Consider the following 27,664-nt stretch of genomic DNA (forward strand, 5'->3'; position numbering starts at 1 on the left):
CTGAGGGGGTGGGGAAGAGTGCAGACACATGTTCAAACAAAAAAAAGGAGGGATAGAAAACACAATGTGAATTCAGGTAGAAAAAACAGACATGGTCGCACATCTACAATCTTGTATAATTATCTAATTGCTTCTCAGCATAATATCAAAAACTAACGGGTAGTTAGTATACATTTTTGATCAAAAAGTACAAGCCCACTCGCCACGTCAAGGCCACCTATTTAGAGTGGGTCCCTAACGTCCCTAGCATAAAATGGCGTAGCACCAGGCGGCGACCGCCACGGCACCAGTGCCCACGGGGGGGGGGGGGGGGGGAATGACCCACTGGCAGAGCGGCCCCAATGCCACTCAAACCGGTCTATGGGCCGCACCCCTCCACAGACACGGCACCACGGCGGCCGCCCGGTGCTACGCCATTTTATGCTAGGGACGTTAGGGACCCACTCTAAATAGGCGGCCTTGAAGTGGTGAGTCAAAAATGTATACTAACAACCTGTTCGTGTTTGATATTATGCTGAGAAGCAATTAGATCATTATACAAGATTGTAGATGTGCGACTATGACTGTTTTTTCTACTTGAATGCATAATTTACAAATCTGTTTAACTTTCTGCCACCAATTGATTTAAAAGAAAAAAGGTTTTCACCGGAGTACCGCTTTAATGCTCAGAAAAAAAGTAGAAAATTTAATTTTTTGGGGAGAGAATTTGGCTGGAATTGAAGTCAGGGGCCAAGTGCAACAATAAAGACGCCATGCTGCCAGAACAGTGGACCACCCCACATGTGACCCCATTTTGGAAACTACGCCCCTCACAGAATTTAATAAGGGGTGCAATGAGCATTTACACCCCACTGGTGTTTGACAAATCTTTGGAACAGTGGGCTGTGCAAATAAAAAATAAAATGTTTAATTTTCTCGGACCACTGTTCAAGAAATCTGTCAGACACCTGTTGGGTGTAAATGCTCAGTATACCCCTTATTAAATTCTGTGAGGGGTGTAGTTTCCAAAATGGGGTCACGTGTTTGTGTTTTTTTTTTTGCGTTTATGTCAAAACAGCTGCAACCACCCCTGTGCAAATCACAAATTTAGGCCTAAAATTTACATGATGCACTCTCTCTCCTGAGTCTTGTTGTGCGCCTGTAGAACACTTTACATCTACATATGGGGTATTTCCATACTCGGGAGAAATTGCGTTACAAATTTTGGGGGTCTTTCTCTCCTTTTACCTCCTGTGAAAAGGAAAAGTATGGGGCAATTACCAGCATGTTAGTGTAAACATTTTTATTTTTTTTACACTAACAGGCTGGTGTAGCCCCCCCCCATACTTTTCCATATCATAAGGGGTAAAAGTAGAAAATGACCCCCCAAAATGTGCAACGCAATTTCTCCTGAATACGGAAATACCCCATATGTGGCCCTAAACTGTTGTCTTGAAATACGTCAGGGCTCCGGAGTGAGAGAGTGCCATGCGCATTTGAGACCTCGATTAGGGATTTGAATAGTGGCGGACCCAGATTTTTGCGACTTTTTTTTGACAGTCACAGTTGATAAATTAAATACCACTGCACAAGACTAACCTTAACAGCTGGTCTGTACGCTCTTTTTAAAGAAAGGTGTAAACCCAAAAGAAGCAAAAAATAGCCTGAGGTGCAGTTCTACCGTCAAAAAGAGACAAATGTACACACAAAAACAGCTCTAAAGACAATGATTAATGCCCCCATGTGTTCCTACTGGGGAAAAAAAGTGCAGGAACTTCGTTCCCATGCATTCCTGCGGGCCTTGAGCCCTGCCATACATGCTGAGAGTTGTAGTAGGCACATTGGTGTGGAAACACTGAGTTAGGTAACAGAACCTTACTCAGTGTTACCAGTGTGCCTTCAGCTGTTGCAAAACTACAACTCCCACCATGAACTGATAGCCGAAGGGCATGCTGGGAGTTGCAGTTATTCAACAGCTGGAGGCACACAACTACAACTTCCACCATGTACTGATAGTCAAAGGGCATGCTGGGAGTTGCAGTTATTCAACAGCTGGAGGCACACAACTACAACTTCCACCATGTACTGATAGCCGAAGGGCATGCTGGGAGTTGTAGTTATTCAACAGCTGGAGGCACACAAAAACAACTCCCAGCATGCCCAGTCAGGCATTTGCTGTTTGTGCATGCTGTGAGTTGTAGTTATGCAAGATCTGGAGGGCCACATTTTAGGGACCAATGCACAGTGGTCTCCAAACTGTGGTCCTCCAGAGGCTAGATAGCACTGACCAGATTGCCTCCATCATATCCCTGCCACCATGTTCCTGCTGCTGCCTCGCGTCCCTGCCGCTGCCCGTCACCGTATCAATGCTACTGCCACTGCCGGATCACTTGTGGAGGCCGGTAAGCTGCCTACCACCGTTCCCCCGCTCTGCCCAGACTTACATGGGTGGAAAGAGCGGGGAAACTTAACTCTAAGCCCGCCCCCCCCCCCCCCGCCCCCATAGGTTTATGACCCATTTTTCAAATCTGACATGTGTCTCTTTCAGTGGTAATACCTCTGGAATGCTTTTACACAGAAAAACGATTCTAAAATATTTTTTTTCCATGACATATTGCTCTTTATATTAGTGGTACATTTTTGTTGATACAAGCAGCAGTTTTTGCGAAAAGCTCCAAAATATTGTGTAAAATTTGAATTTTGTAATAGCGGTCATTGTGTAGAAAAAATGATGTTATCTTTATTCTATGGGTCAGTACGATTATGGCGATACCCAATTTATATAGCTTTTGATTGTTTTTTGTTTTCTTTTCCTTTTCACAACAAACTTTTTATATCTCTTTTTGGGTTGCCATGTTCTGACAGTCATAACTTTTTTTTTATTTTTTGTCTGACTGCATCATGTGAGGACTTACTTTTTGTGGGACAAGCTATACTTTATCGTTTTTTCGATACATGCTACCTTTTGATAACTTTTATTCCACGTTTTGGACCATGAAAGTGCAATTATTGCATTTTCTTTTTTTTATTCATGGCGTTAATCGTGCATAATAAATAGCATTATTGTTTTTTTTTTTACAAGTCATAACAAACATGGCAAAACCAGGCCTTTTTTTTATTTTTTTATTTTGTGTTAATGCTTCATTGAAAAAAATGGGCATTTTTTAAATAAATATTTTTTGATAAACCTTTCATTTTTATCATGTATTTTATACCTGTTATACTATACTGCAGTACAATCTATTAGGCTAGGATTCCATTAAGGTTTTTGTTTTTTTTAGGCTTAAAAATGCCAGAAAAACTGCCATTGTTTTATCTTTTTTTTCTGGCGTTTTTTCAAGTATTTTTGCCTTTGAGTGGAAATTGAATTTTTGGCCCCTTTGGCATTTTTTTCTAAATTTGTTGGGTAACAAAAAAGAAAAAAGAAAGATGCAGTAGGGATTGAAAAAAATATATTTAATAGAATTTTTATTTTTTATAACAAAATTTTTATTAATTTTTAAACAGGGACCAATTTATGTGGGTGGGCAGGGACTTAAAAATGTAGCCGACAATAATAAAAATGTAGAAAGGGGCCATTTAAATGTAAAATAATATATTTTTTAATTCTTTTTTGTAGTTTTTATTAGTAATGTATTTTAATAATGTGTTTAATAAAGTGTGTATTTCACTTATATTTCTCAATTTTTTTAAAACATTTTTCAGATAGTACTACTAATCCCAGCATGGAACAGACTAATAAGCATTTCACCACGGGTGTCACTCCTGACACCCGATGCAATCGTCCTATCCATTGCAGAGATGCGGAGAGGCTCTATACAGCGCTCACATCTCTGCACTATACTCCGGCCAGTGGTATGAATAGAACATCACTCATTCATATTTTCCGCCCAGAGTGGGGATTGGCCGGATGGTTGCAGCCAATCACAGCTCTCAGAGGAAAATATGAATGAATGATTTCTATTCATATCACTGGCCACTTTCTACATTTTTATTATTCTCTGCGACATTTTTAGGTCCCTGCCCGCCCACATAAATTGATCCCTGTTTAAAAATTTATGAAAATGTAATTATAAAAAAAGATGCATTTTGTTAAATACAATTTTTATTGTAATTTTTAACCCCTTAAGGACCCGGGGTTTTTCCGCTTTAGCATTTTTGTTTTTTCCTCCTTATCTTAAAAAAAATCATAACTCTTTAAATTTTGCTCCTAAAAATCCATATGATTGCTTTTTTTTTGCGCCACCAATTCTACTTTGCAGTGACATCAGTAATTTTACCCAAAAATCTACGGCGAAACAGAAACAAAATTCAATGTGAGACAAAATTGAAAAAGAAAAACGCAATTTTGTAAATTTTGGGGGCTTCCGTTTCTACACAGTACGTTTTTCAGTAAAAATGACACCTTATCTTTATTCTGTAGGTCCATATGGTTAAAATGATCCCCTACTTAAATAGGTTTGATTTTGTCGCACTTCTGGAAAAAATCATAACTACATGCAGGAAAATGTATATGTTTAAAATTGTCATCTTCTGACCCCTATAACTTTTTTATTTTTCCGTGTATGGGGCGGTATGAGGGCTCATTTTTTGTGCCGTGATCTGAAGTTTATAGCGGTACAATTTTTGATCGCTTTTTATTCATTTTTTCATGATATAAAAAGTGACCAAAAATGCACTACTTTGGACTTTGGAATTTTTTTTGCGCATACGCCATTGACCGTGCAGTTTAATTAATGATATATTTTTATAATTTGGACATTTCCACACGCGGCGATACCACATATGTTTATTTTTATTTATACTGGGTTTTTTTATATGGGAAAAGGGGGGAAACTATGCTACGCTACCTAATGTGGGGAAACTATGCTACCTAATGTGGGGGAACTGCTGCCTACCTAATGCAGATTAATTTGAGTTGCAGTGCAATTTTATGTCATAGAACGTTTTTTTGGGGAGGGCACAGGCACATTCTTTGCACAGGGGCCCTCTGCTGTCTGTGTCCGCCCCTGGCGCCAGGCATAGGGGGTGCACCTCCATATGGGGTGCAGCTCCATCCCCTGAAAGAAATCTCTCCCCCTGCCAGGCTGATTTATCACCCCCCCATCCTTTTGCCCGCTCGCCGCTTCAAAAAGAAAAAAATGAAAGAGCGCAGTTCACACGGCGCTTCCTTCAGCACTGCTCCTGCCCGGCAGCACTGTGTGCGCCTTTATGATGCACACAGCATTCAATATGTGCCGGTGGCTGGATTGACAGGAAGGAGCCAGCAGCTTCACCCTGTCACTCCAGCCTGGGCTTCCTGTGTGGCAGCGGCTTAGCAAGAGGAAACAGGAAGCAGAGAGAAGAGGAGCGACAGCAGCTACAGGGGAACGAAGGAGAGGTGAGCAATATGAGGGGAAAACTATACAATGGGGGCAATATGAGGGGGATAATATACGATGGGGGCAATATGAGAGGGATAATATATAAAGGGGAGCAATATGATAATATACATTGAGGGCAAAATATGAGGGGGAGAAGGGGGGCCAAGACTAAAAGCTGCGTAAGGGGCCCCAAAATTTCTGATGGCAGCCCTGCCGGTATACAGTATACAGCAAAGGCTGTATATTGTATACAGACCCCCCCCCCCCAGTGCTAGCAGTGCTAACTAACTCTTTCCTTGCTGAGCTGGCGATCTCTCTGCTGGCCAGGGTGCTGAGCACAATGCTATCCACTTCCCCGGCCTGTTATTAATGATCGCAGTGGGTTTCAGATGTGAGATCAGCTGCGATCCTTGAGCTGTGCTCATAGCTGTCTAGCTGCAGGCACAGCTCAGACCCTACATTTCCAGGAGAGTTGAGTGAGCTTGCATAAATTTCAAACATTGACAGGTTCAGCTCGGCAAACAACAACTGCATGATATAAGATAAATAAAATACTGTGTTTCACACTACTAGGTATGATCTATACTATATAAAAATGATTCCCTCACTAGTCTAGAAAATTCAGTCAATCAATCTAAATATGTAACATAACATACATTTATAACACATGAAGAAGATGCACAAAAGAGCTTGTTATAAGGCAGATGCAGCTCCCCACTATAGAAAAGTAAAATAAATACAAATAGGTAAAAAGTGGTAAATAAAAATATATACAATAAGATAACATCTGCAAATGTAATGTAAACATGATGAAGCATATATAAGCTTCACACTTATCTCACTGGGTACTACCAATATGCAATCCCATACAGGTAAAGAGCTTGTAAAATATGGTGCTGAGCGGCAGCTAAATGGAGCAGTCAAGTCAAAATAAGTCAAAGTAAGTCATTACGGTGGAGGAGCGCTGTATCTGGCAAACAACATATCCTGTTACATGAGCAGATAATTTATCCTGTTAGTTAAATATGGCAGAATGCTCCTGATTTTTCCTGTGGAATAAGATGAATACATACATTGGCACTATGTGTCGTTCAATGATCCTCTATGGAGATGTATGTCAGTGACTGTGGAATGAAAACACACTGCAGCGTTTTCCCTATGTGCCGTTCAATGGTCATCTATGATGATATATGCCAGTTCCTAGCTCCTTCTATGAAGATATATGCCAGTTCCTAGTTCCTTCTATGAAGAAATGTGCCATTTTCCTTTTTCTGGGTGTCCCGCGGGGCTCTCGCAATTATCCTGTTAGCTCGAGCAGAAACATCAATCCACTATGGAGTTAGCGGGTTGCTAACGTCTGTGAGCGCAGGGAGGGAGAGTTGTAGAACTGATGTGATGCCGGCAGCATTCTCCTCATAGCCCATTACTTCCAAGACTAGTATGTCTTCGAAAGTGGCGCCTAAAGCACTCAGGTGTAAGGGATGAATCCCCCTGAGTGCTTTAGGCCCTAGTGCTCAGATCCACCCCCACCCCCTTCCCATCAGACACACATCTCTTATCTTGCGGATAGGGGATACATTTTTCTTAATTGAAGTCCCCCTTTTAAAGCTAAACAATTAAAGGAGATATATCATGGGGAAAAATGTATCCCCTATCCATTGGATAGGGGATAAGTTTTAGATCGGCAGTCGACACGCCCTCTCGGCTATCTTTGGCTCTCCCATAGAGATATACGGAGGGGACGTGACGGCCTGCGGGGGCTGTCATGGGCCACTCCTGTATAGGAGATTGGGCCCCGTATAGGAGATTGCGGGGGGTCCCTGTGGTCAGACCCTCCCGCGATCTAAAACTTATCCCCTATCCTTTGGATAGGGGATAATTTTTTTTCTCATGAAACTTCTCCTTTACTGGAGATTACCCCCTTCTACCATTTTTTCTGCGCACAGTCATAATATTTATGGAAGGTTCACCTGCCGTCCTAAAAACACACCTGAAAAACCCCACACATGCTGAATGACACCTCTGTATGATGGATACGCATACTAGTATGACATCTCCCTTCCTGCAGGCTATGGGCTTCACTCTGGACTTTATGAACTCTATCTGTCTTTGCTGCCCTGTTGTTATAGGATATCATATAGTTTAGTTATTGGTTATCCATCATACAGGGTAACATTAGTGAATATACAGATAGTAATCACTGTTTGCATCGTTTACAGTCAATAAAATCTAAGTAAAAGTATAACTGATACTTAACATTTTCTTATGTTTCAACTTGTCCCAGTGAATCTATAGATACTTGTATGTTGGCCTCAGGCAGTCTCTTCATTCCATACGTTATATGGCACAATGTAACGTGACATATTGTACTACAAATATATAGCACTGGGGATGTAGAGATATGGACACTTACCCTCATGTAACTCTAGAGGAGGTTCTGCACTGCTCAGCAAGAAGGATTTATATCCCGACGTCTCCACTATGGGATTCTGTAATGGTGTCTGTACCCAGGCCCTCAATGACGTCCATTTTAATTACCCTTTATGGAAATGTACTGTTATTCTCCTGCTTTACCTACAGTATTCAGGTAAGAATGTAATGTGTGTCTGTAATTTCATAGATTTCCTCTTGAACAGATAATGGACTCCGCCGCAGCCATTGCAGTAATTGTGACCTCAGTGTTCCCCCTATATGCATTTGACTTGTGACAATTTAACCAATACTAAAGTCAGCTTTGGTAGCAATGACTGCTTTACCTGTTGGGACCTTGCAGTTTTCTTCCATTTATTTTATGCAAACTGTTTAAGATCTGTGAGTAGCATAGGTGCTGAGAATGAGCAGTGAAGTTCCTGTATAACCACAAATTCTCAGTTGAGGTGAGGACTTGACCACCTCAGCTTATTATGAGAGAACTTTTCAAAGGATTGTTTCTGCCGGTTTGCTTAACTTTGGCAAAAAAGTTCTGGTTCCGTCCAAACTAGTTCTCTCTGAACCTGTAATTGCTTAGAGGGGTACTCCTCCCCAAGACATCTTATCCCCTATCCAAAGGATAGGGGATAAGATGGCTGATCGCGGGGGTCCCATCCCTGCTGCACCCGGCAAGTGCAGCGCCGGAGGCTCGTAAAGTCATGTCCATGCTTCTCTCGGAACGTCACTGCCACACCCCCACCCTTAGACTTGCATTGAGGGGGCCTGGCCATGACATCACGAGCAGGGCATCGAGTGCAGCACCGGAGGCTTGTGACGTCACACCCACGCCCCGCTCATGACATCATGGCCACGCCCCCTCAATGCAAGTCTACATTTTGGGGAGTAGCAACAGGATTCGCCTCCTAGAAAGTGCACAAAAGTGACATAAAACCCTCTGTTACATTTAACGTCCAATAAAAACAGATTTTGCACTGACAGAACAGATGCAGAACTGTCGCTGCTGCTTTACAACACTTTTTATTTATGTGGCTCCTATCTATGTTGGTCAATGCTTAATGTCCCTCACAGAGATCTTCACCTAATATCTGCTGTCTCTAAAATGGCTGCTAAAGCTATGTGCATAGGTTTTTTTTTTAGTGGCTTTGACATCTCCCCTATACTGCCTCCTGATTGGCTAGGAGAGCTGTTTGAACAGGATTATGGGATTTCCTGAGGTCATGTGATTCTTCCTCCTACTACTTTCTCTTTTGCCATGTGACTGATTTTATATTAGCAGGTTTTGCTGAACTGAATTGCCAAAAGTTCAAGTTCTAGCTGAACCGGACTTTAAGCCATGTTCTGACTGAACTCTAGTTTTACAGGTTCAGTTCGCTCATCTCTATTTAAGTTCTGTCAAGTAGCATAAGTGCTGAGAATGAGCAGTGAAGTTCAACCACAAATTCTCAGTTGAGGTGTAGACTTGACAACCCACGTTCATTACCATCACTTCATGTTTGGAAATTTCTGTGCTTTTTTCGGTTTTTATATTTGTAGGTATCGTTGTGCTGTCAGGTTTCAGTTCTTTTGCAAACTGAAGAATATTTTCCTCTAAGGTATCTTTATTATCTTTTTTATGAGAACAGCCTAGATATGTGTTGGGATGACGGCATAATCCAATTCCTTGAAATTATGCTGCTTTAATAAAAGCATGGTGGCTCAGTGGTTAGCACCGTTGCTTTATAGTGTTAGGGTCCTAGTGTTTGTGTGGGTTTGCTTCAGGTGCTTCCGTTTCTCCCACCCTCCAAAACATATTGATTGTGAGCCCCAATGGGGTTGAGGACTAATGTGAGTAATGGCTATCTGTGTACAGCCTTGCAGAATATATAGGTGCTATAAAAATAAAGAAAAAGACAGAAAAACTGCAACCTTCTTGCTTTTTTAAGCAGAGTCCCTTTGGTTGGACTGTCCCCCGAATCATATGCAGCTGACCTATATACTGTACCACCAATGCTTATGTCAGCTTCAATAGTTCAGCTTTTCAAGGTGCAGGCTATAAGGATTCCACACAAACCATCTAACAACATTTTGTGAAACGTGATACAGACTCAACTTCTTTATACACCAATGATAATTGTCCCGTTTTTAGTTCAGTAGTGACACTTAGTGGTTACTTATGTTACTACCTCAGGGTGAAGGTTTTAAAGAGTAGAAGTCTCTTTACAGCCTTTTCATATATAAAAAAAATCTTAATTCTTCCAGTACTTATCAGCTGATATATGCTCCAGAGGAAGTTGTGTAGTTCTTTCTAGTCTGGTCACAGTGCTCTCTGCTGACACCACTGTCCATCTCAGTCCAGAGCAGGAGAGGTTTGCTGTGGGTATATGCCTCTGCTCTGGACAGTTCCTGACATGGACAGATGTGTCAGCAGAGAGCACTGTGGTCAGAGAGAAAAGAACTACACAACTTCCTCCAGAGCATACAGCAGCTGATATATATTGGAAGGGTTAAGATTTTTTTAATAGAAGTAATTTACAAATCTGTATAACTTCTGGCACTAGTTTATAAAAAAAAAAAAAAAGTACATCTTTAATGCCCTACTGGGAACTCAAAAAAAAGCATGTGCAAAGCAGCTCTCTCCTGCCACATTTTCCAATTTTCCAGGTAGTTTTCCCTTAAAGGGGTACTCCGGTGGAAAACTTAAATCAAGTTAAAAAGATTTGCTAATTACTTCTATTAAAAAATCTGAATCCTTCCTGTACTTATTAGTGGCTGTCTACTACAGAGGAAGTTCTTTTCTTTTGGGATTTATTTTCTGTCATGACCACAGTGCTCTTTGCTGACACCTCTGTCCATTTTAGGAACTGTCCAGAGCAGCATATGTTTGCTATGGGGATTTTCTCCTACTCTGGACAGTTCCTGACATGGACAGAAGTGTCAGCAGAGAAATCCAAAAAGAAAAGAATTTCCTCTGTAGTATACAGCTGCTAATAACTACTGGAAGGATTAAGATTTTTTTTAATAGAAGTCATTTACAAATATGTTTGACTTTCTGGCATCAGTTGATTTAAAAAGAAAAAAAAGTTTTCTACTGGAGTACCCCTTTAAAGTCAATGTTTCACTCTAACCAAGAGTCCTAAAAACTGACTGGGAATGTATGCCAAGCCAGAGATCTCTCCAGAAGGAAAATATCCATTTGCATAAAGCTGTTTTAGGGTTATATTCCAAAAGAAAAAGAGCTGAAAGATTCCTTGACTTGAAAAGTTAAAAACACATGAATTTATTATAAACCATTATTTATTATAAACCAGTGGAAAAAAGCAGACTGCAAGCATAGAAGAAGGGCAAAGTGCCAGGCTGAAACTCTTATATAATCACCTACTATGGCTGCGCAGATCATAGACATATCATAATGATACAGGTAAAGAAAAAAGCGTAGTGGCACTCACCAATTTGGTTACTTCATAGATTGCTTTATTCCATAAGAAGGTGCATTCACAAGGGCGGCATCAGATCCAGCCGGACCGGGACGCCAGTGCGTTCGCTTGCTGGGTTACAATTGTTTCACGCTTGCGCGCTTCAACGGGTCCGTTGAAGCGCGCAAGCGTGAAACAATTGTAACCCAGCAAGCGAACGCACTGGCGTCCCGGTCCGGCTGGATCTGATGCCGCCCTTGTGAATGCACCTTCTTATGGAATAAAGCAATCTATGAAGTAACCAAATTGGTGAGTGCCACTACGCTTTTTTCTTTACCTGTATCATTTTGGACAGTCTGCATCTTCAAGTAGTTGAGCACCTCCACACGCAGTCCCCCTTGCGAATCACTTCCGACTCATACAGAGAGAGATAGAGCAGTGCCGGTCAGCCGTTTCTACCTACCAGGACATAGACATATCATACATACACATATCATTTGCACAATCCATATCACATACATTTTGGGTCAAAAAAGAACTTACCTGAATCCATGCACAAATGAAAAAGATACAATAATCTCTATTAATACTGCTTTAAATATCTCTTGCCGCTCCAGCAGTTAGACCATAGTTTACTAAGTTGAAGTCTCACCCATATTGGAAATATAAGGGTGATTGAAGCGGAAAAGAGGTCTAGGAGGCGCTGCTAAAGCAGCGCCTCCTAGACCTCTTTTCCGCTTCAATCACCCTTATATTGCCTATCCGCTCCTTCTGGGTGTAGGGTCAGGTCGGAGTGAAACAGTTTAGTCCATACCATCATTTGCCTCACTAGCCGACCATTTGCCGACTCGTTTGCCGACTCATTTGCCGACCACAAGCACAACTCCATAAGGTCAGTATATCATGGTGGTGCGGTGGAGGGTTAGTTAACGACTGATATACTACACAAGGGAGTACCCCCTGTTTTCCTTTTCTCTCCAATTATCACCCGTATTGGAAAGATCATTCCGCACTGCCTCCACCCCCTATGCCACTTCAGAACCTCTATTCCTTTCTCAAGGGGGCTGCATAGATTCAGAGATTGTGTAATATGGATTGTGCAATGATATGTGTATGTATGATATGTATATGATCTGGGCAGTCATAATATGTGATTATATGATATAGGAGTTTCAGCCCTGAAGGTTGCTGCCTTAGGGTGTTGCCCCATGTCACAGATCACTTGTCAAAAGTCTTGACCGGTCTGGGTCTCGGTGCCGAAACCCCCACTGATCAGGAGAATGATCCCAGAGAAGTGCAGGGCTAGACTTAGACTTATAACGGAGCAGCAAGACAGAGAGCGCTATGAGTGGCGGAGTGAACAGCAATGTCGCGCACTTCTCTTGACTTGTACTCCAGAATGGTGGTGTGAGATGCCCACTAATCAAAGTTTTGACAGTTTCCTCTTAGGAATTCTCATTATTTTGAGAAAAAAAGTTAATAAATATGTGTCAATTTAAAAATATACCCTTTTGGTGGGGATTCTGGTGGATTTGTCCGGATGTTTGGGGTTTTCTGGTGCACCAAGGAGCACAATGTTGCATAAAGGTTACAATAATGTAGCAATAATTTGTGCACCATAAAATCCCATGAAAATAGGTCACATTCAGTTTAGTAAATGAGGCCCTCTGTTTTAGGCTACTTTCACACTGCCGTTAGCCCACGGCAGTGTGACGGGCATCAGGGGAGCCAGGGAGAATAGCGGGAGAAAAATTACTGCAAGAGCCGTCTTTTTCTCCCGCTATTCATGTCAAATAAAAACGGGTCCCGGCGGCCCCAATAATAGTAAATGGGAGCTGCCGGGACCCGTTGTTGACCATTGCTCCACATCACAAGAACTGCTGATAAAGTGACAAAAAAAAAGATTTTAACGGGCATTCTCAACGGGGAGCAACGACAGTGTGAAAGGGGCCATAGATTGTTGTTTTCTAATGCTATCAACTTATATCACTATCATGTCCTTGATTTTTCCACTTCCAAGTTTCCTTTTCTTTGTCAGTAAATGTATTTCTAATTTTTTCAACAATATTTACATTATTTTACAGAAAGTATAACAACAGCACCAACTAAGTCAAGTTTTACAACACAATTTACATCTACAAACCCTGATAAAAGTATTTCAGAAATAAGAGGAACGGGCCATTCGGCGTCCCATAGGCCTACTTGGATTTCTACTCTAGGAGACTCCAGCACAAGTGCTCTATACATCATTGAAGGAACACCAAGAAAGACTGATGCAGAGGACACATCAATGATAACTGCAAAAGGTGAATCACCAGCACTCTTAGCATCAACTACAGAGATGACCGGTGGAATAACATCCCCAAGTGTGAAAACTACAGCCATATCACTCACAACAATAGAAGGTTTAACAACACTGGCCACGACACTATCAACTATAGGACCATCAATAGGTGGCACTAAGAATAACGCACCTATGTCAGCAGAACATTCTACAGTATCAGCCATTCAAAGCTCAACAATTGTATCTGCACAAGTCACCACATCTTCAACTACAACAACTGCAGAGGTCGCACCAGATGGAACACCAAAAATAACTACAAAATCTCCATCAACCCTAGAAAGTACAATGGCAACAAGCCAGACATTTAGTATAGCATCAACAACTACAACTGGAAGTGACACAGCTACAACTACACAAGGTACAACTGAGTTTATCAACAGAGGGACAACTATCTTCACAACTGAAGCTCCAAATGAAGTGACTTCAAAAAGACCAGCAGAAGAAATTATGACACATGCAACAGGAACAAGTTCAAATTCCTCACCAACAAAGACCACCTTAATATTTACAGAACAGACTACTGATGCACCATCAACAGGAACTACCTCCAAAGGTACAGAAGTGGAGACTACAAAAGTTATGACATCAGTGTTGCCCTCTGAGAGCACCACATTCACAACAGAAGGGACAACATTATTAGTGGCTTATTCCAAGGGTACAGATACAACAATCCAAGCCAAGACCAAAAGTGAAACAGTATCCACTACAGATGGTACAACTTTTATACCAATGACTTCAAGAACTACAAGAGCAGGCACAACTGAAATTAAAACTCTAATAAGTACACTATCAGGAACCACAATCTCATCCATAGAAGATACAACACCAGTTATTGCAGAAGGATCCACAACAAGAACAAAAGAAGGTATAACCACATCTACTGCAGTTACAAAGAGTGTATCATTGAGCACATCTGTAGAAGAAACAACAGCAACAGCTTCACAAGACAGAACACAGACAACTGTTAAAGGTACAACAGAACCAGATTCACAAGAAACAATACAGGCAACTGTAGATAGAAAAACATCACCAGCTACACAAGACACAACACGGACAAATATTGAAGGTACAACAACACAAGCTGTACAAGACATAAAACAGACAACTGTAGAAGGAACAACAACACCAGATTCACAAGACACAACAAAGAAAACTGTAAAAGGAACAACAACACAAATTACACCAGACACAACACCTACAATTGTAGAAGGAAAAATAACACCAGCGTTACAAGATACATCACAGACAAATGTAGAAGGAACAATAACACCAGCTTCACAAGATACAACACAGACAATTGTAGAAGGAAGAATAACTCCAGCTTCACAAGATACAGAGCAGACAAATGTAGAAGGTACAACAGCACCAGCATCAAAATACACAGCACAGACAACTCTAGGTGGTAAAACAGCACAAGCTTCACAAGACAAAACACAGACAACTGTAAAAGGAACAACGACTTCAAAAGACACCACACATACAACTATAGAAGGAACAACAACACCAGCTTCACAAGACACAACACAGACAACTGTAGAAGGTACAACAGCACCAGCATCAAAAGACAAAACACAGACAACTACAGAAGGAACAACAGCACCAGCTTCACAAGATACAACACGTACAACTGTAGAAGGAAAAACAACACCAGCTTCACAAGACACAGCGCAGACAACTGGAGAAGGTACATCAGCACAAACTTCACAAGACACAACAAAGACAACTGTAGAAGGTACAACAGTACCAATTTCACAAGACACAACACCTACAGCTGTTGAAGGAACAACAACACCAGCTTCACAAGATTCAACACAGACAACTGTAGAAGGTACAACAGCACAAGCTTCACAAGACACAACACAGACAACTGTAGAAGATACAACAGCATTAGCTTCACAAAACACAGCAAAGACAAATGTTGGTGGTACAACAGCACAATCTTCACAAGACACAACACAGACAACTGTAGAAGGATCAACAGCACCAACTTCACAAGACACAACACGTACAACTGTAGAAGGGACAACTACACCTACATCAAAAGACACAACACATACAACTGTAGAAGTTACAACAGCACCTGCTTCACAAGACACAACAAGGACAACTGTAGAAGGTACAACAGCACCAGCTTCACAAGACACAACACAGACGACTGTAGGAGAAACAACAACACTAACTTCACAAGACACAACACCTACAACAGTAGAAGGAACAATAAGAACAGCTTCACAAGACACAGCACTGATAACTGTTGAAGGAACAAAAGCACCAGCTTCAAAAGACACAAAACAGACAACTGTAGAAGGAAAAACAAAACCAACTTCACAAGACACAACTCACACAAGTGTAGAAGGCACAACATTGCCAGCTTCAACAGACACAACATCTACAACTGTAGAAGGAACAATAACACCAGCTTCACAAGATACAACACAAACAACTGTAGAGGGAACAGCAACACCAGCTTCACAAGTCACAGCGCAGACAACTGTAGAAGGAATAATGACACCAACGTTATCAGATGCAACACCTACAACTGTAGAAGTAACAATAACACCAGCTTCACAAGATACAACAGAGAAAACTGTAGAAGGAACAAAAACACGAGCTTCACAAAACACAACACAGACAACTGTAGAAGTTACAACAGCACAAGCTTTACAAGACACAACAAAGACAACTGTAGAAGCTACAATAACACAAGATTTACAAGACACAACAAAGACAACCGTAGAAGATACAACAGCACAAGCTTTACAAGACACAACAAAGACAACTGTAGAAGGTACAAAAGCACCAGCTTCACAAGACATAACACAGACGACTGTAGAAGGAAAAACAACATCAACTTCACAAGACACCACACGTACAACTGTAGAAGAAACAACAACACCAGCTTCACAAGACACAACACAGACAACTGTAGAAGGAAGAACAACACCAGCTTCACAAGACACAACACAGACAACTGTAGAAGGTACAACAGCACCAGCTTCACAAGACATAACACAGACGACTGTAGAAGGTACAACAGCACCAGCTTCACAAAACTCAACGCAGAAAACTGTAGAAGGAAGAACAACACAAGCTTCACAAGATACAACACAGACAACTGTAGAACTGGCAACAGCACAAGCTTCACAATACATAACAAGGACAACTGTAGAACTTACTACAGCACAAGCTTCACAAGATACAACAAGGGCAACTGTAAAAGATACAACAGCACCAGCTTCACAAGACACAACACAGACGACTGTAGAAGAAACAACAGCACCAGCTTCACAAGAAACAGCGCAGGCAACTGTAGAAGTTACAACAACACTAACTTCACAATACACAACACAGTCAACTGTAGAAGGAACAACACCATCTTCACAAGACACCACAAGTACAACTGTAGAAGGAACAACAACATCAGCATCACAAGACATAACACATACAATTGTGGAAGGTACAACAGCACAAGCTTCACTAGACACAGCGCAGACAACTGTAGAAGTTACAACAGCACAAACTTCACAAGACACAACAAAGATAATGGTAGAAGGTACAACAGCACAAGCTTCACATGACATAACACAGACGATTATAGAAGGAACAACCACACTTACTTCACAAGACTCAATGCAGACAACTGTAGAAGGAAGGACAACACTAGCTTCACAAGACACAACACATACAACTGTAAAAGGTACAACAGCACAGGCTTCACAAGACACGATACAGACAACTGTAGAATTTACAACAGCACAAGCTTCAAAATACACAACAAGGACAACTGTTGAACTTACTACAGCACAAGCTTCACAAGATACAACAAGGACAACTGTAGAAGATACAGCAGCACCAGCTTCCCAAGACACAACACAGACGACTGTAGAAGAATCAACAGTACCAGCTTCACAATCTACAGCGCAGACAACTGTAGAAGTTACAAGAACACTAGCTTCACAATACACAACACAGTCAACTGTAGAAGGAACAACACCATCTTCACAAGACACCACAAGTACAACTGTAGAAGGAACAACAACACCAGCTTCACAAGACACAACACACACAATTGTAGAAGGTACAACAGCACCAGCTTCACAAGAAACAGTGCAGACAACTGTAGAAGTTACAAGAACACTTGCTTCACAATACACAACACAGTCAACTGTAGAAGGAACAACAACACCGTCTTCACAAGACACCAAAAGTACGACTGTAGAAGGAACAACAACACCAGCTTCACAAGACACAACACGTACAACTGTAGAAGGTACAACAGCACAAGCTTCACAAGACACAACAAAGACAATGGTAGAAGTTACGACAGCACCAGCTTCCCATGACATAACACAGATGATTATAAAAGGAACAACCACACTAACTTCACAAGACTCAATGCAGACAACTGTAGAAGGAAGGACATCACTAGCTTCACAAGACACAACACGTACAACTGTAAAAGGTACAACAGCACAAGCTTCACTGGACACAGTGAAGACAACTGTAGAAGTTACAACAGAACAAACTTTACAAGACACAACAAAGACAAAGGTAGAAGGTACAGCTTCACAAGACATAACACAGACGATTATAGAAGGAACAACCACACTAACTTCACAAGATACCACACGTACAACTGTAAAAGGTACAACAGCACAAGCTTCAGAAGACACAACAAAGTCAACTGTAGGTGGTACAACTGCAGGAGCTTCACAAGACACAATACAGACAACTGTAGAACTTTCAACAGCACCAGCTTCACAAGACACAACACATACGACTGTAGAAGAAACAACGCCAACTTCACAAGACACAACACCTACAAATGTAGAAGGAACAATAAGAACAGCTTCACAAGACACAACACAGATAATTGTAGAAGGAACAAAAGCACCCGCTTCAAAAGACACAACACAGGCAACTGTAGAAGGAACAACAACACCAACTTCACAAGACAAAACTCGTACAAGCGTAGAAGGAACAATAACACCAGCTTCACAAGACACAATACAGACAACTGTAGAGGGAACAACAACACCAACCTTACCAAACACAACACCTACAACTGTAGAAGTAACAATAACACCAGCTACAAAAGATACAACAGAGACAAATGAAGATGGAACAAAAACACCAGCTTCACAAGACACAAAACAGACAACTGTAGAAGTTACAACAGAACAAGCTTTACAAGACCCAACAAAGACAACTGTAGAAGGTACAACAGCACCAGCTTCACAAGACATAACACAGACGACTGTAGAAGGAATAACAACATCAACTTCACAAGACACCACACGTACAACTGTAGAAGAAACAACAACACCAGCTTCACAAGACATAACGCAGACAACTGTAGAAGGAAGAACAACACCAGCTTTACAAGACACAACACATACAACGGTAGAAGGTACAACAGCACAAGCTTCACTAGACACAGCGCAGACAACTGTAGAAGTTACAACAGCACAAGGTTTACAAGACACAACAAAGACAACGGTAGAAGGTACAACAGTACCAGCTTCACAAGACATAACACAGACGACTGTGGAAGGAACAACACCAACTTTACAAGACACCACACGTACAAATGTGGAAAAAACAACACCTACTTCACAAGACTCAACGCAGACAACTTTAGAAGGAATAACAACACCAACTTCACAAGACACAACACGTACAACTGTAGAAGGTACAACAGCGCAAGCTTCTCAAGACACAACACGTACAACTGTAGTAGGAACAACAGCACTAGCTTCACAAGACACAGCGGAGACAACTGTAGAAGTTACAACAGCACCAGCTTCACAATACACAACACAGACAACTGTAGAAGGAACAACTACACCAACTTCACAAGACACCACAAGTACAACTGTAGAGGGAACAACACCAGCTTCACAAAATACAATGAAGACAACTGTAAAAGGAAGAACAAAATCAGCTTCTCAAGACACAACACGTACAACTGTAGAAGGTACAACAGCACAAGCTTCACAAGACACAACACAGACAACTGTAGAACTTACAACAGCACAAGCTTCACAAAACACAAAAAGGACAACTGTAGAAGGTACAACAGCACCAGCTTCACAATACATAGCACAGACGACTGTAGAAGGAACAACAACTCCAACTTTACAAGACACCACACGTACAACCGGGGAAAAAACAACAACACCAACTTCACAAGATTCAACGCAGACAACTGTAGAAGGAAGAACAACACCAGCTTTACAAGACACAACACGTACAACTGTAAAAGGTACAACAGCACAAGCTTCACAAGACACAACACGTACAACTGTAGAAGGTACAACAGCCCAAGCTTTACAAGACACAACACAGACAACTGTAGAACTTACAACAGCACAAGCTTCACAAGATACAACAAGGACAACTGTAGAAGATACAACAGCACCAGCTTCACAAGACACATCACAGATGATTGTAGAAGAAACAACAACAACTTCACAAGACGCAACACCTACAACAGTAGAAGGAACAATAACAAGAGCTTCACAAGACACAACTCAGATAACTGTAGAAGGAACAAAAGCACCAGCTTCAAAATACACAACACACACAACTGTAGAAGGAACAACAACACCAACTTCACAAGACACAACTCGTACAAGTGTAGAAGGCACAACAATGCAAACCTCCCCAGACACAGCACCCACAACTGTAGAAGGAACAATAACAAGAGCTTCACAAGATGCAATACAGACAGCAGGGGAGAGAACAACAACACAAGCTTCACAAAACACAGCGCTGACTACTGTAGAAGTTACAACAGCACAAGCTTTACAAGACACAACAAAGACAACGGTAGAAGGTACAACAGCGCCAGCTTCTCAAGACACAACACGTACAACTGTAGTAGGAACAACAGCACCTGCTTCACAAGACACAGCGGAGACAACTGTAGAAGGAATAACAACACCAACTTCACAAGACACAACACGTACAACTGTAGAAGGTACAACAGCGCAAGCTTCTCAAGACACAACACGTACAACTGTAGTAGGAACAACAGCACTAGCTTCACAAGACACAGCGGAGACAACTGTAGAAGTTACAACAGCACCAGCTTCACAATACACAACACAGACAACTGTAGAAGGAACAACTACACCAACTTCACAAGACACCACAAGTACAACTGTAGAGGGAACAACACCAGCTTCACAAAATACAATGAAGACAACTGTAAAAGGAAGAACAAAATCAGCTTCTCAAGACACAACACGTACAACTGTAGAAGGTACAACAGCACAAGCTTCACAAGACACAACACGTACAACTGTAGAAGGTACAACAGCCCAAGCTTTACAAGACACAACACAGACAACTGTAGAACTTACAACAGCACAAGCTTCACAAGATACAACAAGGACAACTGTAGAAGATACAACAGCACCAGCTTCACAAGACACATCACAGATGATTGTAGAAGAAACAACAACAACAACTTCACAAGACGCAACACCTACAACAGTAGAAGGAACAATAAGAAGAGCTTCACAAGACACAACTCAGATAACTGTAGAAGGAACAAAAGCACCAGCTTCAAAATACACAACACACACAACTGTAGAAGGAACAACAACACCAACTTCACAAGACACAACTCGTACAAGTGTAGAAGGCACAACAATGCAAACCTCCCCAGACACAGCACCCACAACTGTAGAAGGAACAATAACAAGAGCTTCACAAGATGCAATACAGACAGCAGGGGAGAGAACAACAACACAAGCTTCACAAAACACAGCGCTGACTACTGTAGAAGTTACAACAGCACAAGCTTTACAAGACACAACAAAGACAACGGTAGAAGGTACAACAGCGCCAGCTTCACAAGACATAACACAGATGACTGTAGAAGGAACAACACCAACTTCACAAGAAACCACACGTACAAATAAGGAAAAAACAACAACACCAACTTCACAAGACTCAACGCAGGCAACTTTAGAAGGAAGAACAACCTCAACTTCACAAGACACATCACGTAAAACTTTAGAAGGTACAACAGCACAAGCTTCACAAGACACAACACGTACAACTGTAGTAGGAGCAACAGCACTAGCTTCACAAGACACAGCGGAGACAACTGTAGAAGTTACAACAGAACCAGCTTCCCAATACATAACACAGACAACTGTAGAAGGAACAACTACATCAAATTCACAAGACACCACAAGTACAACTGTAGAGGGAACAACACCAGCTTTACAAGACACAATGAAGACAACTGTAGAAGGAAGAACAAAATCAGCTTCACAAGACACAACACGTACAACTGTAGAAGGTACAACAGCACGAGCTTCACAAGACACAACACAGACAACTGTAGAACTTACATCAGCACAAGCTTCACAAAACACAAAAAGGACAACTGTAGAAGGTACAACAGCACCAGCTTCCCAAGACATAGCACAGACGACTGTAGAAGGAACAACAACTCCAACTTTACAAGACACCACACGTACAACCGGGGAAAAAACAACAACACCAACTTCACAAGACTCAACGCAGACAACTGTAGAAGGAAGAACAACACCAGCTTCACAAGACACAACATGTACAACTGTAAAAGGTACAACAGCACAATCTTCACAAGACACAATACCTACAACTGTAGAAGGTACAACAGCCCAAGCTTTACAAGACACAACACAGACAACTGTAGAACTTACAACAGCACAAGCTTCACAAGATACAACAAGGACAACTGTAGAAGATACAACAGCACCAGCTTCACAAGACACAACACAGATGATTGTAGAAGAAACAACAACAACTTCACAAGACACAACACCTACAACAGTAGAAGGAACAATAACAAGAGCTTCACAAGACACAACTCAGATAACTGTAGAAGGAACAAAAGCACCAGCTTCAAAATACACAACACAGACAACTGTAGAAGGAACAACAACACCAACTTCCCAAGACACAACTCGTACAAGTGTAGAAGGCACAACAATGCAAACCTCACCAGACACAGCACCTACAACTGTAGAAGGAACAATAACAAGAGCTTCACAAGATACAATACAGACAGCTGTGGAGGGAACAACAACACAAGCTCCACAAAACACAGCGCTGACAACTGTAGAAGTTACAACAGCACAAGCTTTACAAGACACAACAAAGACAACGGTAGAAGGTACAACAGCACCAGCTTCACAAGACATAACACAGATGACTGTAGAAGGAACAACACCAACTTTACAAGACACCACACGTACATATAAGGAAAAAACAACAACACCAACTTCACAAGACTCAACGCAGGCAACTTTAGAAGGAAGAACAACCTCAACTTCACAAGACACATCACGTAAAACTTTAGAAGGTACAACAGCACAAGCTTCACAAGACACAACACGTACAACTGTAGTAGGAGCAACAGCACTAGCTTCACAAGACACAGCGGAGACAACTGTAGAAGTTACAACAGAACCAGCTTCCCAATACATAACCCAGACAACTGTAGAAGGAACAACTACATCAAATTCACAAGACACCACAAGTACAACTGTAGAGGGAACAACACCAGCTTTACAAGACACAATGAAGACAACTGTAGAAGGAAGAACAAAATCAGCTTCACAAGACACAACACATACAACTGTAGAAGGTACAACAGCACGAGCTTCACAAGACACAACACAGACAACTGTAGAACTTACAACAGCACAAGCTTCACAAAACACAACGAGGACAAATGTAGAAGAAACAACAACACCAACTTCACAAGACACAACACCTACAACAGTAGAAGGAACAATAACAACAGCTTCACAAGACACAACCCAGATAACTGTAGAAGGAACAAAAGCACCAGCTTCAAAATACACAACACAGACAACGTTAGAAGGAACAACAACACCAACTTCACAAGACACAACTCGTACAAGTGTAGAAGGCACAATAATGCCAACCTCACAAGACACAGCACCTACAATTCTAGAAGGAACAATAACAAGAGCTTCACAAGATACAATACAGACAACTGTAGAGGGAACAACAACACAAGCTTCACAAGACACAGCGCAGACAACCATAGAAGGTAAAACAGCACAAGCTTCACACGACACAACACAAACAACTGTAGAAGGAACAACAACACCAGCTTCACAAGATACAACAACACCAGCTTCGCAAGACACATCGCAGATAACTGTAGAAGGAAGAACAACACCAGCTTCACAATACACAACAAAGACAACTGTAGGTGGTACAACAGCAGGAGCTACACAAGACACAACACAGATAAGCATAGAACTTACAACAGCACAAGCTTCACAAGACACAACAAAGATAACTGTAGAAGGTACAACAGCACCAGCTTCACAAGACACAACACGGACGACTGTAGAAGAAACAACACCAACTTCACAAGACACAACACCTACAACAGTAGAAGGAACAATAACAACAGCTTCACAAGACACAACACAGATAACTGGAGAAGGAACAAAAGCACCAGCTTCAAAAGACGCAACACAGACAACTGTAAAAGGAACGACAACACCAGCTTTACAAGACACAACTCATACAAGTGTAGAAGGTACAACAATGCCAACTTCACCAGACAAAACAACTAAAACTGTAGAAGGAACAATAACACCAGCTTCGCAAGATACAACACAGAAAACAATAGAGGGAACAACAATACCAGCTTCACAAGACACAGCACAGACAACTGTAGAAGGAACAACAGCGCCAACCTTACCAGACACAACACCTACAACTGTAGTAGTAACAATAATTTCAACGTCACAAGATACAACAGAGATAACTGCAGAAGGAACAACAACACCAGATTCACAAGACACAACGCAGACAACTGTAGAAGTTACAACAGCACAAGCTTTACAAGACACAACAAAGACAACTGTAGAAGGAACAACAAAACCAACTTCACAAGACACAACACGTACAATGGTAGAAGAAACAACAGCACCAGCTTCACAAGAAACAACGCAGACAACTGTAGAAGGAAGAACAACACCAGCTTCACAAGACACAACACCTACAACAGTAGAAGGAACAATAACAACAGCTTCACAAGACACAACTCAGATAATTGTTGAAGGAACAAAAGCACCAGCTTCAAAATACACAACACCTACAACAGTAGAAGGAGCAACAATGCCAACTTCACAGGACACAACTCGTACAAGTGTAGAAGGCACAACAATGCAAACCTCACCAGACACAGCACCTACAACTCTAGAAGGAACAATAACAAGAGCTTCACAAGATACAATACAGACAACTGTAGAGGGAACAACAACACAAGCTTCACAAGACACAGCGGAGACAATCATAGAAGGTAAAACAGCACAAGCTTCACGCGACACAACACAAACAACTGTAGAAGGAAAAACAACACCAGTTTCAGAAGACACAACACAAATAACTGTACAAGAAACACCAGCTTCACAAAATACAACGACACCAGCTTCACAAGACACAACACAGACAACTGTAGAAGTTACAACAGCACAAGCTTTACAAGACACAACAAAGACAACTGTAGAAGGAACAACAAAACCAACTTCACAAGACACAAAACGTACAATGGTAGAAAAAACAACAGCACCAGCTTCACAAGAAACAACGCAGACAACTGTAGAAGGAAGAACAATACCAGCTTCACAAGACTCAACACAGACAACTGTAGAAGAAACAACAACACAAGCTTCACAAGACACAGCGCAGACAACCATAGAAGGTAAAACAGCACAAGCTTCACACGACACAACACAAACAACTGTAGAAGGAAAAACAACACCAGTTTCACAAGACACAACACAAATAACTGTACAAGAAACAACAACACCAGCTTCACAAGATACAACAACACCAGCTTCACAAGACACAACGCAGATAACTGTAGAAGGAAGAACAACACCAGCTTCACAAGACACAACAAAGACAACTGTAGGTGGTACAACAGCAGGAGCTACACAAGACACAACACAGACAAGCATAGAACTTACAACAGCACAAGCTTCACAAGACACAACAAAGATAACTGTAGAAGGTACAACAGCACCAGCTTCACAAGACACAACACAGACGACTTTAGAAGAAACAACACCAACTTCACAAGACACAACACCTACAACAGTAGAAGGAACAATAACAATAGCTTCACAAGACACAACACAGATAACTGGAGAAGGAACGAAAGCACCAGCTTCAAAAGACACAACACAGACAACTGTAAAAGGAACGACAACACCAACTTTACAAGACACAACACCTACAACTGTAGAAGGAACAATAACACCAGCTTCACAAGATACAACACAGAAAACAATAGAGGGAACAACAATGCCAGCTTCACAAGACACAGCACAGACAACTGTAGAAGGAACAACAGCGCCAACCTTACCAGACACAACACCTACAACTGTAGTAGTGACAATAACTTCAACGTCACAAGATACAACAGAGATAACTGCAGAAGGAACAACAACACTAGATTCACAAGACACAGCACAGACAACTGTAGAAGTTACAACAGCACAGGCTTTACAAGACGCAACAAAGACAACTGTAGAAGGAACAAAAAAACCAACTTCACAAGACACAACACGTGCAATTGTAGAAGAAACAACAGCACCAGCTTCACAAGAAACAACGCACACAACTGTAGAAGGAAGAACAACACCAGCTTCACAAGACACAACATGTACAACTGTGGAAGGTACAACAGCACAAGCTTCACTAGACACAGCACAGATAAATGTAGAACTTACAACAGCACAAGCTTCACAAGATACAAAAAGGACAACTGTAGAAGGTACAACAGCACAAGTTTCACAAGACATAACACAGACAACTGTAGAAGAAACAACAACACCAACTTCACAGGACACAACAACTACAACTGTAGAAGGAACAATAACAACAGCTTTACAAGATACAACACAGACAACTGTAGAAGGAACAACAGCACCATCTTCACAAGACACAGCGCAGACAACTGTAGAAGTTACAGCAGCACTAGATTCACAATACACAACACAGACAACTGTAGAAGGAACGATAACACCAACTTCACAAGACTCCACAAGTACAACTTTAGAAGGAACAACAACACCAGCTTCACAAGACACAATGCAGACAACTGTAGAAGGAAGAACAACACCAGCTTCACAAGACACAACAAAGACAACTGTAGAAGGAACAACATCACCAGTTTCACAAATCACAACACAGATAACTGTAGAAGGAACAACATCACCAGCATCAAAAGACACAACATCTACAACCGTGGAAGAAACAACACCAGCTTCACAAGATACAACACAGAAAACTGTAGAAGGAACAACCACACTAACTTCACAAGACACAAGACATACAACTGTAGAAGGAACAACAGCACCAGCTTTACAAGACACAGCGCAGACAACTGTGGAAGTTACAATAGCAATAGCTTCACAATACACAACACAGACAACTGTAGAAGGAACAACACCAGCTTCACAAGATACAACACAGACAACTGTAGAAGGAAGAACAACACCAGCTTCACAAGACACAACAAGGATAACTGTAGGTGGGACAACAGCAGGAGCTTCACAAGACACAACACAGACAACTTTAGAATTAACAACAGCACAAGCTTCACAAGACACAACAAGGACAACTGTAGAAGGTACAACAGCACCAGCTTCACAAGACACATCACAGACAACTGTAACAATAACACCAGATTCACAAGACACAACAAAGACAACCATACGTGGTACAACAGCAGGAGCATCACGAGACACAACACAGACAACTGTAGAATTTACAACAGCACAAGCTTCACAAGACACAACACATACGACTGTAGAAGGTGCAACAGCACCAGCTTCACAAGACATACCACAGACAACTGTAACAATAACACCAGCTTCACAAGACACAACAAAGACAACTGTACGTGGTAAAACGTCAGGAGCTTCACGAGACACAACACAGACAACTGTAGAATTTACAACAGCACAAGCTTCACAAGACACAACACAGACGACTGTAGACGGTACAACAGCACCTGCTTCACAAGACATAGCACAGACGACTGTAGAAGGAACAAAAGCACCAGTTTCAAAATACACAACACAGACAACTGAAGA

The 27,664-nt window shown here is 41.5% G+C and overlaps 1 protein-coding gene across 1 annotated transcript; it reads left to right on the forward strand.

Moving 5' to 3' along the window:
- Positions 1–6,253: 6,253 nt before the first annotated feature.
- On the forward strand, positions 6,254–27,661 carry LOC130291990 (mucin-19-like). The gene is made up of 6 exons (XM_056541421.1): positions 6,254–6,282; positions 7,923–7,929; positions 9,306–9,364; positions 11,997–12,085; positions 13,249–27,570; positions 27,654–27,661. The coding sequence occupies exons 1-6, from the start codon at positions 6,254–6,256 to the stop codon at positions 27,659–27,661; spliced, it is 14,514 nt and encodes a 4,837-aa protein (XP_056397396.1).
- The last annotated feature ends 3 nt before the right edge of the window (positions 27,662–27,664 follow it).

The sequence above is a fragment of the Hyla sarda genome, chromosome 9 (genome assembly GCF_029499605.1).
Source record: "Hyla sarda isolate aHylSar1 chromosome 9, aHylSar1.hap1, whole genome shotgun sequence".
NCBI classification, from domain to species: Eukaryota; Metazoa; Chordata; class Amphibia; order Anura; family Hylidae; genus Hyla; species Hyla sarda.